General features: G+C 45.2%; 2 protein-coding genes across 2 annotated transcripts in view; one reads left to right on the forward strand and one right to left on the reverse strand.

Annotated features, from left to right (window-relative positions):
* Positions 1–11,459, forward strand: part of T265_04493 (hypothetical protein) — a gene marked incomplete at both ends in the record, with an annotated part of 17,924 nt that extends 6,465 nt beyond the window's left edge. The window contains 2 exons of the mRNA XM_009169248.1: positions 5,131–5,239; positions 11,284–11,459. Coding sequence (XP_009167512.1) covers positions 5,131–5,239; positions 11,284–11,459 — 285 coding nt within the window. The remainder of the gene's footprint in view (positions 1–5,130; positions 5,240–11,283) is intronic.
* The window catches only part of T265_04494 (hypothetical protein), a gene marked incomplete at both ends in the record, with an annotated part of 26,325 nt that overhangs the window by 10,559 nt on the left and 2,879 nt on the right, over positions 1–12,887 (reverse strand). Inside the window, 3 exons of the mRNA XM_009169249.1 lie at positions 3,029–3,235; positions 5,678–5,985; positions 11,634–12,053. Of these exons, the coding sequence (XP_009167513.1) occupies positions 3,029–3,235; positions 5,678–5,985; positions 11,634–12,053 (935 nt within the window). The remainder of the gene's footprint in view (positions 1–3,028; positions 3,236–5,677; positions 5,986–11,633; positions 12,054–12,887) is intronic.

Here is a 12,887-nt window from a genome sequence, read left to right on the forward strand (position 1 = left end):
CTAGGCACCGAAACGGAACGGTGCTAAAACGAATTATTTATGTTCAAGTCAATAATCCAAACTCTGCGTTTGTTTGCAGGTTTTCCCACCTATCCATTAAACATGGCATGGCAGCACCGAAACGGTGCTACAGCTGAACGAATTATTTATGTTCAAGTCAATAATCTAAACTCTGCGTTTGTTTGCAGGTTTTCCCACCTATCCATTAAACATGGCCACACAGAAAGACGTAATATTCATCCTACTCGCACATTCAGAGCTTCCTATGGTGAAATCCATGTCCTCGAAAATGTTGTCAAGTGACACGCTTACATCTCATCCCTTCCACCTTATTCCTGTAAAATACAAATTGCCTATGCTTGTGACCCCAACTGTCTTCTTTCCAGGTTAACACCAATCTGTCTGTTTTGAAGGTAGAGTTTGTAACTGCACCCGTCCCTCGCATTCAGTCTTCCGGTTGATTTCACTTGACGCATGCGCGTCAGATTTCCAGGCTATGGCTCAAAAGCAATCCTTCAAAAGTTTGCCGATAATTCTTGTGTTTATCGCTTGCCATGGCGCATCTGTCCAAAGCCAAACCATTCAACTATCCTATAATCAGAACTTACCATAGAGCTATGCATTGTTGGCGACTTCATATCGACTACCTGACTGATCTGCCGATTCGACGCACGTTGACCCAGCAGGCCGTTTTTCACGATCGCCTTCCAACTCAAATTCGGAAGCACGACTGCAGCTATCAGTAGACTCGATCTGTTCTTGACCCATTCGGAACAGCTTTCACATCGTACCGGGTTCTTCCAAAGATCGTTCGGTTGCGTGTTTTCATTCAGTTCCGCCCGTTTCATTCATCCTTCTGGCTCGACGAATTTTACGGTGTTAAGCTTCCGACAAGTATTGCCAACGTTTTTATGCGACATGCTGCAATTCACCTCTAACCAATCATTTAGCCAAGTCTCTGTCTGCATGGTGAGCAAAGAGGTTGCATAATCTCTGATGAATGCATTCCCACCGTCAATGAGACCAAGGGTACATGTGTTAGGCATAAGGCTAGTCAAAGAGTTCTTGTGCTCATTCTGACCATGAAAACAACGCCTTCCTGAGTGGTTTGGTGGTCACTGCTTTAGCGTTGCCCTGTTGGCGAATGCCTCTAACGTCCTGTCATCTGTCCTGTGCCAATTTAGTGAGAATGAACTGTTTTCTTGACGCAGCGGAGGCTTCAGATCGAGCACAGCAACAGGCCACATGCTTGACTGTATTATCTTCTGCTCAAGTGGATTGTAAAGTTCTGAAGGAACCTGGAGAAACCTCTGCAAATTCAACCGATGAAGCCATCCAAAAAACCTAGTTTCAAGGCCGGAGTTCAGAAGGGTTTCTTGCCATCTCACATCCGTTGTTCCACAGTTCACTTCTAACTGTATTCAAACACAATCGGACGATTCGACTCTCCAAAAACCCACTTATTACCCATCCAAGCAATCCTCACCGCGCCTTGGTGGCATTACCAATCATATAAGCATCCCCAGCTTGAGTTCATTAAGTACGATTCCATTCAATCCATAAAAATACAGAAATGCCCCACTTCCCCGCTGCCGTTTCATCTCTAAGCGACTAACAATAATAATCTTTGTTTTGTTCGATATCAGCATTCCTCTCAATAGAAGTACTAATAAACGTTCAGCTGTAACATCCTTTTCGGTGCCTGTTGGGCACGCTACCCGAAGGAAGCACGTGAGCTGAAATAATGCCAGGTTACCCAAGCCAAAGCAGTAGTCAAGATGTTGAGGTCGTCTTCGAACAACGAATTTTCTCGTCAGTAAATCCGCGTCTCAGCTAGTGAATTGTCTCGAGCTCTAACCCCAACCCACTTATTTATCATAAATGTAGAATTTTTGTTCCCTTCTGAGCCATCCACTAACGTCAACTGTCTACTGTCTCTTCTTTCCGAGCAGCACGATATAAATCTCCTGGGAACACTCTCCCCACTGTTTTCACAGCTTTTTACTGTTCTGGACCCTGACTGTACACTACAGGTGTGATTAGTCATTCTCCATGAATTCTATATATTGTTACATGGTTTCTCTACGATTCCTGCCACAAGTTCATCAACTTCAAACGATTACCAACCGAAAGTTCTCCCTGTTTACTTGTTCACCTGTGATCGATTACGTGAGTAACGGTAAATAAGGATGTAATAAGAGGAGAGGGGTCGGATGAGAAGAATGTCACCAAAACCACTGACGCGAACAAGAGATGAACATCAAGTGATTTCTCTCCCAAAACCAGCCGCCGACAGAATGAGCTGAGGAGCACATTATTGGCGGATGGTTTAGTGATTGTTACACATCCGGAATTAAGCAGAGATAAGCACTTTCAAATGCTAAATAGCCGCAATAATTGACTACTCCCTTCTTGCTGCCTCGTTGCATAGTGGGATTCCAATTCTCGTTCCAGCCGATGAAACCAAAGGCGGTGCAGTGGCTGACGTGTAAACTCACCTACTGGAAGATCCATGGTTAGAAACTAAGTCCGACATATCAACAGCCTCGTCTGAGTTCGAGCAACCTGGCAGTATCTCAGCCTTCGTGGCTTCTCGGGTAGCATGGCAGCTAAACACCAAAAGGGTGTTACAGCTGAACGATTATTCATTACCATTATTATTACTATGGTTATGATTATTTTACACCGACACCCCCGTTTTTTCAGACTGGATGGTGCTGGGAATATCGACTGTGGAAGCTATCCTCATCGTCCAAATCCGTAAACTGCACACACTCGCTGCTCTCAGTTTCTCTATATGCGCATGCCCCGGTCCGATAAACCGAAAAAAACTGAAAAACTGACAGATTCCGGACAGAGCTGAGGTAACGACAAGTTAGTTGGCTCTATCAATACAGGTTCAGAAATGTTGAAATCGGAAGCGAAATCGTATCTACAGAAGCTTATTTCTGCGGAGAAACGCTGGCGAACGTAAAGCATCAGGAAGTATCATAATCGGTAGCAAGAATTCAGGATTAAACCAAGTCACCTTTAAACGCTGGCGCTGTCCGATTTCTGTTTGTGAAACTTCCGGATGGTTGATCTTGACGCTTAAAAGCTTCTCAATAAGCTTTTGTAGGACCTGCCCATCGTACAGGTCTGCTTCAAGATTCCGAACTAGAATTCGCTCATCTACCAACTCCGCATTGATCCAGCTCACCAGAGTCTGAACGGCTTCTTGAACCAACGGATGCTCCTGTGGATGGGAGTAAGAGAAACGAACGACCGATGAACAGACCAATCTCCGAGTTAGCGAAGGCAAACTGTAAACGCCTGAATCACAGAAAGTCAGAGTGAAGATTTCGAGGACAACGCTTTCCAAATATCCTTACTAGGTGGAGAGGAAATACGATATGTTCACTTACTAATTTTTAGATCCAGAACTGTTCGTGAAGAATAAATTCGACCAAAAAACAAGCTTATTCATTGGGGGAACTAATACGGTATCAAGTGAAGGTAAAGCCTGTCCATTACTAATTCAATCCTTAAGTCTCGGGCTGACAGAGGTTAGGAATTCAACAGGGAACAGCGTACTTTCGTCACGCGTTTTCAGGCCATCATTTTTTTAAACTGGGGATTTGTCGTGTGCTTCTCGACACACCGGCAAAGACTGGCTTCATTTACAGGACAAATCCCAAATTACACGCACTACCACTGAATAGTTTTTCTCCGAAAAGAAATTCCCAATGGATCAGTTGGTTGTTCACCCGACGGAGATCGCTTCCTAAAACGTAGTAGAAAGGCATTGTTAGCATGTCGATCGATTCTTCTGGAGTGCTTAAAAGAAGTGATGAGACGAACGCTGTCTTCAAAAAACCGGTTTTCACGAAATCCTGCGGGTCTGGAACATGCAGACATCGTTCTGGCGTCCGAAAAGAAGGCACAGGTGTTTTCGAGGAAGTGATCAAAGTCACCTCGTCCTTTGGTATACACTTTTCACCCAGAAACTGTAAGGTCATACCTCTGGACACTACCACTAACCATACCACTCAAAGGGAGCACAACGGTTGAGATACTACCAAGATACCCGAGCCTAGACTTGAGTGGTCGAAATGCTGGGGTTGGGCTCGAACCGAGGAACTTCCGGTCAGTAAGTTCGAGTACTAACCACTGAACTACTTCGAGCTTGTTTGATAGTTTGAAACATCTATGGTAGCAAACGGGATACCCGTAAATCTCAAGAGACGTGTATATGAGGCTCTTTTGTCATATGGTTGAGGCATGGTTTCTACGATCAGTTGTATTGAGATGTCTCCAGGTCTTCGATCACAATTGTCTAAGAATTGTAGCTCGAGTAGAAAGACACCAACGAAAGCGAAAAATCAGAAAACGCGTGTTCGATTTTTTAGTCGAAGAATGAATCCAATACAAACAGCTGAGGTGATCTGGTCATGTTGTGTATACGGTGAATCATGATTTGCCAAAAAGAGTGCAGTTTTTCGTGCTCAGATCAGTAGCACAAGTAGAGGGATGGTCACCGTTCAACTTGGAGAAGCAGGATAGAGGCGATTACGAAAAGCCTGGGCAGTGTCTGTGTGATTCGCTTCTTAGGACGGGGTCCATGTGATCCTCTCTGTGCACGCTTGGAGACGCTTCAACGTATAGCTGCTAGTCGGCATCAACGACGTTTTTGTTGTCAGTTTCTATCCAAAGTGCCTGATCGAGTGTCTGAAGTCGTAGGCACCTTGGAATGATTGTGGTAGGCTAGGGTGAGTCCTTTCCTCATCCACTTTTATTCTTAAAAATAGGGCTTTCGAACAGATTGCGATTGCATGAAAGTGAAGCTGATTGTTGAACCCTGACGTTGTGCTGTCAATGACAATACCCATTGTTTACTAAAACTCTACGAAGCCAAGACTATGGAATTTCCATTTTCTAATTATTTAAGCTATACAGTGAGTAGGGGAACAGGCAGATCGATTGAAGGATTTCACCAGCAGAGTTCTGCATAAAATGTCTGACTATGCAAGAATACTACTGGCTTTGGAGAAATTCTGATACGCGGTCTGCTCTAGTTCCAAGAGGCGTTTCCATGCATATGTTATCTTCCTGTGTGCAGTTGAGCATTCACCCTTTTAACTGGTTCTTCAGGAACTATCCGTCGCGTCTGACAAAGACGCACGCGTTCCAAACACTTCACCTGGCCTGTCCATAACTTTGATATTTTCGGCAAAAGAGTTTCAAGAGTTTCAAGAGAGGGGTCAGTAGAAATATGCTAGTGCCGTAATAGTTACAGCAAATGATGCAGGCTATGTTCAGAAGCAAACCTATCATGTTCTAGTTTGTTTGGAACGAGTATAACTCAATGTATTCCGGTTTACCTAGGAAAAAGAGTGAGGTCTGAAACACGCATGAAACCAACAAATACTCTTACGAAGGTTAATTTATTGCCGCTTATGGTGGTTCAATGTTCTACTCCTCGACTACTGTGAACTTCTTCTGATCAGGTGGATTCGGGTTACCATGTCTTACATATAATCTGCACGTTTCGAGCTTTGTAGTTGAATGTAAGAAAAATGCTAACAAAACACGATATGAGTCTGCGATCCATGCATTCTCTTGAAAGCTCCATCAGTGGTAAACAAGTACAGTTGACAGATCCGTGACTGGTGCCAGTGTGCGAGCGCATAACACTCACCTTTGAATGCGGCTCAATCATTGATCGCTCTTCGCCCTCAGCGAGCTGAAATCCGTCCAAATTCGGTTCGAAATAATCCTGCCGAAAACGATCCTCTATCGCCTGTCGCGCCTCTTCCGCAAGCTCATCCGCTTCTTGCTTCCGACGACGTGCTCGTGACAATGTGCTCAACTTGGACAAGAATCCAAACTCACGCGACTCACCGCAAACTGTCGCGCAGCCGGACCCATACGTACCTGGACCGGTGCTAAGAGAACCACCAGTTACCGTGGTCATTGTGCTACTCCAATAGGACTGCGCGAAGAACTCTGGAAATCGAAACAGATGAGAGCTTTAACAGTCTAACTAGTGGTCAATCTGCAACCAACCGTGTAACAGGAACAGGTTTGTTCTAGCTGCCAGAGATCCGTTCACACATGTCACGGATCCGAAGGAAGAAACTATCGAACAGTCACTGCTGTGCGATTAAAAAGAAATAGGAAAGACTACGTACCGACGATGATGGCTTTGATGTATGGACGTCAGTGGCTGCGTACTCTGGGTATATCGGCCGCTGCGTATAGACATGGTATTGCATGCGAAAAACTGACAGTTAGAAACGTGAGAGTTTATTTGCCAAAACAGTCACAATTCACTGGCTGATTGTCTAATCTTTTCGCGGTTGCGCAGTCGGATAAGGACTCAGTGGGGTAGACGATCGTAGCATCAGGTAGGCCGCCTAGCCAACGCAGCCTATGGAATATCAGCGGCTTCCGGAAACTATATGGTATACCTAAGAACTTCCGATCGATCTTCCCACCAAACCCAGGCAATGCTGTGCAGAAACCGACGACCAGATACCAGAATTCTGGGTGCAAAGGGCACCTCACCGATCAAAAAGAGGATGTGCAATCTTGTCCACACCCCATAGTTAGCCAGTTCTGTGTGATAGCATATTCCTTATATGGTGCAAAAGCCCTGCTATTTGAATTTTGATTGAGAATGAGTACTCGCTTAGTGATCAGGAGTCAGTCCAAACGGTGGTAAATGAGGGAACTGCATTGTGTTGAGAACAGACGAACGATACCATAAGAATTACTGAAGTTTTCTGTCGCCGACTGAAACCCACAGAGACAAATGTAGCACATCGGATTGGGACTTTCGATTCAATACATGCTAGTGAAATGCAGAAAGTAGGCTAGTCGCCAAACAGTACTTCAAGACTTCATTGAGAATTGCCGGTAGCTGTTAGAAGCTCGTCCGCGGAAATCACATTCTTGAGACCTCCATTAGAACGTGCCTTAAAAAATAAGGGCGGAATTCAGTGACAACCAACAACAGTGATTCATATGAAGATTGTGCAAAGTTGCTTAATTCCTGGGGTCATGCTTCTGGCTATGGAAGTGTGTTTTCCGCGCAATATCAAGGAATAGAATAAAAATACCATTCTAGAAAGAATCGCTTTTGGAAGCTGTATAATGTCTGGCAGTTCTAGCGCATAAAGACTAGGAACAAAGGCGAACTACTTAAAATGATAACTTCTGTGAAAAAACACTCGTCTAGATTTACCCTCTGCGTGGAACTTCCACAACTGCGGCTGTCGAAACCCACAAAATACAAAAACACCGCAAACATATCAACCAAGAAGCACGCGCATCGCCCAAACCTTGACACATATTTTATCCTAACTGGCCACGTCGGGTCAGTTCACTGGAGACCGAGCTCAACCTCACCTCGGCTAAATGAGTTTGTAAAATGGGTCCAGGTGAGACCGCAACGGGCCGCAGTCAATCTCCTTACTCAGGAACCGCAGGTATATCCTGTGGCCCCGATTTAGTGACATTGACGGCAGAGTCACCTGTTTAGCTAGGCTTGATTGCCACGCAATTTCGTATGCTACCCACATTGTGTGCCATAAAGGTGTACACTGGCATACCTGCCTGGTAAACCTCGTCACAGCATGCGACCACACTGCATCGCCAAGTGCGGTTACGCGCTCTAAAAATACTCCTTCCAGCATAGTGGCGATCCGTTTTTGAAGCCAATCGGTGCGTTAGGGACTTGCAAGATAGAGCACTAATGCGGTAAGCCAAGGGGTGCACAAGCTTCAGTGAACAAGTAATCACGAAGGATAAAGATGGAAGCTGAAGACCAAGAAGATGCAAATCCAGAGATGACAAACGAACAGATAAACAACAAACAGACAAACCGTTGAGCTGCAACACCCTTTCGGTAGCTAGCTGGCATGAGGGATAAGGTACCGTCGGGCTGTCCAAGCCTAGACAGGAACAGTCGAAAAGCTGAGGTTAGGTTCGAACCATGGTCCTTCAGTCAGTAAATTCGCGCCTTAAACACTATGCTATCCCGAGATCAGAGATGACAGCGCCTCAATTATAGCATTTGAGCCTGTTTCAGCAGCGTCGGCAGCCGAGAATACCCGAGACTCATGTACGCAACCATTAGTGAGACCGCTGGAAGTCACTTTCAAGATTGATAGCAAAATGGAAGTATCGTGCTTTGCACCGTTTTAGTCTAGTGTATGGACCCATAACGGAAGACGCAAGTAGTTGCCATGTCCAGATATTACAGAGTAATCTGGACTGTGCCGATGGAGGCAAATTCCGGACCCAATTTGGTGCGCCCCGAAGGGTCCTAATTTAAATGTACCATCCAGTTAAGCCATAAACTGTGTAGCAGGGGTGAACTGGTTTCAGAGGCTACAGAGTCAATCACCAAGAGATGGTAGACCGGGGAAGGAATGATTGGACGTCAGACGCACTGTTATTTGACATTGGGTCGTTCAGGTTTTTTGCTGAAAGGGAAAATTCGAGAACTAGGAACTGCAGACGACATCTTAAGTGCGGGAGCACCGATGACTGCGTAGTTGAGCGACGCTTATCAGTGTTGTTGATAAGTCGAGTATAATAATCTGATGCAGAAAACGGGTATCAACTCGCCTGAGTTTCCTGGTTAGAATTAGGCAAAATAGCTGTGAGGGGTAGACTGTCAACTTACATTGGAAGTACATGGTATAACAGGCGTAACTTATGGAGTGAGATCAGCTCACTCCAAAACAATCTAGTGTACCTCAGCGTTACTAATCCAATGTATATGTTGGTGAGCTGACAAGATTACAGCAGGTCTTCAGAGGTCTTATTCAAGTGCCTGGTGATTTAACGGCTCAAACCCTTGCAGGAACGTATCAGGTATGCTCAGATACACATCAGTAGCTCAGTATCCTTTGCGCATTACTAGGTCAGCATACATTACATGGGAAACCTGTGTGAAGAAAGAGTCAGCAGACGAAATCAACTGTATATTTCGAACACACGAGGCGAAGTACAAGGGTGTTGGTGGTTATGATAAAAACTCCAGCAGTGGGAGCAATTCGAGAAACTTCCATGCGGTCGTCATTGGTCAGCTATCACAGAAAGACCGTGGAGTAGACGATACCTCATGGATGTTTGACAGCCTGAGTGTCCTCATGTTTGTCTGATCTAACTGGAGCCTCCTTTACATGGGAAACCTGTGTGAAGAAAGAGTAAGCAGACGAAATCAACTGTATATTTCGAACACACGAGGCGAAGTACAAGGGTGTTGGTGGTTATGATAAAAACTCCAGCAGTGGGAGCAATTCGAGAAACTTCCATGCGGTCGTCATTGGTCAGCTATCACAGAAAGACCGTGGAGTAGACGATACCTCATGGATGTTTGACAGCCTGAGTGTCCTCATGTTTGTCTGATCTAACTGGAGCCTCCTTGAGCACCCTGTCAACGATTCCCGCCGCTGCTGCTTCCTCTGCGGTCATAAAGAAGTCACGATCCATCCATTTCTCGATTACCTGAAGTTTTAAACAGCGTATAATGGAGTATATGATGGATACAACCTGACAACCCGAACTTCGAATGGTTGTTCTTTTGACAACTTACAACAAGAACTGAAGGAACGAAAGATTGAGTTGATCAGAGGAGTAGTTCGAAAAATCTGCAACCCTGTTTTCAAAGCGGAGTTGATTATCCTACCTCTGAGAACAAATTCACAGACGCATCCTATAGAGTTCAGCGTAAGCCAATTAAGTAAACCTGAATACAGCACGTTGTCGCTGTCCTATCGCGGTAGGCTGAGAACAATTAGCATCGATAAAAACGACATCAGTTGTACGAAAGTCACTTCGAAAACAGCTATTTCCGCAGGACGCAACATTCGGAAGAGTGCAGCGGAGATATCAAGCACTGCTAGCACCGTTGTTCAACGCCTTCTTGGAACTCAAATTATGTAACAAGTTGAGCCAATTTATTCGTGTCATACTACTTTGAGCTTAAACATCTGCTTGTTGTGGTATGATTTTGAAGTCCGTTAGTGCATAAAGCATCCTGTAGGGAACATGCGACACCTTCAATGTTTGGTGGTAAGATTGGTAAGTAGTGCTACAGAGATAACCCCCTGAATAGGACTAATTGGATGGTTCCAAGCGAGTGGTCTTTACTAACGCGGTGCGCTGCAAGCTATGCACGTGCTTAAGTGGAGGCCTAAGGGCTTGAAAATCTCATAACCCCATACCAACCTGCTAACCTCGAATGCGATTTTTGGGGAATGAATTTGGAGGATTATGTCTCGTAACCAGGAGGGACAAATTTGCAGAGCACTATGCAGATGAAAGAGCTGATTATCAATTAACTAGCGGCACTATCCTGACAAGGAACGGTCTCAAAAGTGGCGACCAGGGTTAAGGTACGCATGGGAACTGAAGTGACTCTGAAGTATAAGAGCAGATTGTGTCTAAGACAAAAATAATATAGGCTTCGGATATATACAGATGGCATCCACCTTCGACTTGAACGATTCTGCTTCCCGTTCTCAAAATCACGACCTGCGTCCACGGTTGATTCTAATCTCCATTTTAACTACAGTGGCAAGTATTGATCCGAGTTAGATTAAAAAGTTCACAGCTGTTTTGCCCACTTTTAGCCAGGGTACCCTTGAACGTAACAGTGAAAAGTTCCGAGAACATGAGGTGGTCTAAACACCGCCTTGTATTGTAGCGATTTAACGCCCAGAGCAGCTTTCACAACTGTTGGTGCTGCGCTCAAAGCAAGCTTCATGAAGCTGTTGGATGTGAGTCAAGCAAGAACGAATAGTGATTTTAGTTCCTTTGGCTATCCGGGAAATGTCAGCTTCTACATGTGATTAGTGGTGTGGGGCTAGCCCCCCAGTGTCCATTACATGTGGCGCTATGCTAATCAAACTAGCATTGCGATGGTTGACCACAAGCACACGGCGGGTTGGCACCCGTTCCCAGATTGGCTTGTCACATAACAGTACGCCTTTGGACACCCGCGCACAATCATTATTATTATCGTCATCATCATCATCATCATCATCATCAAGAACAGCAACATCAGTGTTGGCACTGATGCCTCGCTGCCGTACACCCATACGGTTAACCTAGTTATATACACATACATATATACAATTATATTAAAAGCCATAGAGTGAAAAGAAGAGAAAAAGAGTGGGTCAGCACTAGGTGGGGACCTAGCACAATCGTCACACGATTGTCAATCTGCATTTGATAACGTGAAGTCACAACTTAGCTCTAATTTGCTTCTCATGCATTACAATCCAGCTCTGGACATTACTGTGATTTCAGACGCATCCAATTATGGTATTGGAGCAGTTAACAGGGTCACAGGGACCCCATACTGGAAGGCGTACAAGAAGAACGCCCAAACTCTTCGTGATCTCCTTCTCGCCTTTCTGCCAAGTCACGCGCTGTCCAGCTCGCGGTTTGCACCATCCTGAACGAGGCACGAGAAGTTCCATAAAATGCTATGTGGTCGTCTTTTCACGATCATCACCGATCCTAAACCACTTCTCAGTATTTTCGGATCAAAGAAAGGTATCCCTGTGTACACAGCAAATCGCTTGCAACGCTGGGCAACAATGCTCGTGGGCTACGATTTCTCCATCAAATACCAACCAACTGATGCGATGGGCCAGGCTGACGCATTATCAAGGCTAATGTATTCTCAGCGTCCACAACTCGAAGATGCGGTTGTCGCATCAATAACAGCGCGCCTTCATCAGACGCACTTCCGTCAGAGCCAATACGACTACTAAGGTATGCAGAGTTTTCCACAATCTCCAGTGATTCTCCTTGAATTGAAGAGAATATGTTCGGAGACTGCAGGTTCTGAAGCATGACTTTGCACTTTGAACGTGCAAGGCGCATGCTTAAAAATGGTGTAGTGGTGGCCAGTCTATTCAACAGAGCTTGTGCTTCGCTTCGGTCTTCAAGGGTGACGGTGACGTCAACTGCGTACTCCAAATCGACAAGGCTCCCACCAGCAACAGTTCGAACACCGGGGTTTTGAAGACCGTCCAGTGTTTGCCTCGCTATTTCACCATTGACGAAGTTGAACAAGAATGAAGAGAGTGAACATCCTTGTCGGACACCACTTTTGTAGGGAAGTTTTTGGAGAGCTCGCCATACACCCTCACCCGCCCAGAAGTATGTGAATATAGGGATCGCATCGCATTATGAGACTTCTGGAGCACACCCTGTTGGGCAAGTGTAGTTAACAGCACTGGTCGATCGACAGAATCAAACGTAACAGTAAAATAAAGGAATACCAGGATCCTCACTAGTCAAGGCTTCGCGTTCCAGCGTGAGACGACGAAGAATAAGTGACGCCGCAAGCCTTGTCACAACAACACCAGGAGATTGTGTTGGTCACACCGATAACCACTGACCAACGAAGTATGAAACTAAGCCAGTGTCGAATACACACACCCCCCACCCACTATATCTCAGCGGCTTACAGATGCAAATAAACCACCACACCATGGTGAGGCCGTCTCTTTGTGACGGAATTTGGCGACCGCTGAATTGACGAACTCCATTTCGTATTGTTTCTATCCATGTCCTTCGGTTTTATGCTTCCTCTTTCCAATCAATAAGATGCACACCAGAAGGATTTAGACCAAGTATCCTGATGTCGAAGTCTTTGTGTACAAGGATTCTGTCTTCGCACTTAGCTGACCATACGGAAGCTGATTCGTTACACGATTGTCAATCTGCGTTTGATAACGTGAAGTCACAACTTAGCTCTAATTTGCTTCTCACGCATTACAATCCAGCTCTGGACATTACTGTGATTTCAGACGCATCCAATTATGGTATTGGAGCAGTTATCTCTCACGTTTTCCCTGATGGAAGTGAAAAAGCAA

Source organism: Opisthorchis viverrini (assembly GCF_000715545.1).
Source record: "Opisthorchis viverrini unplaced genomic scaffold opera_v5_74, whole genome shotgun sequence".
Lineage (NCBI taxonomy): Eukaryota > Metazoa > Platyhelminthes > Trematoda > Opisthorchiida > Opisthorchiidae > Opisthorchis > Opisthorchis viverrini.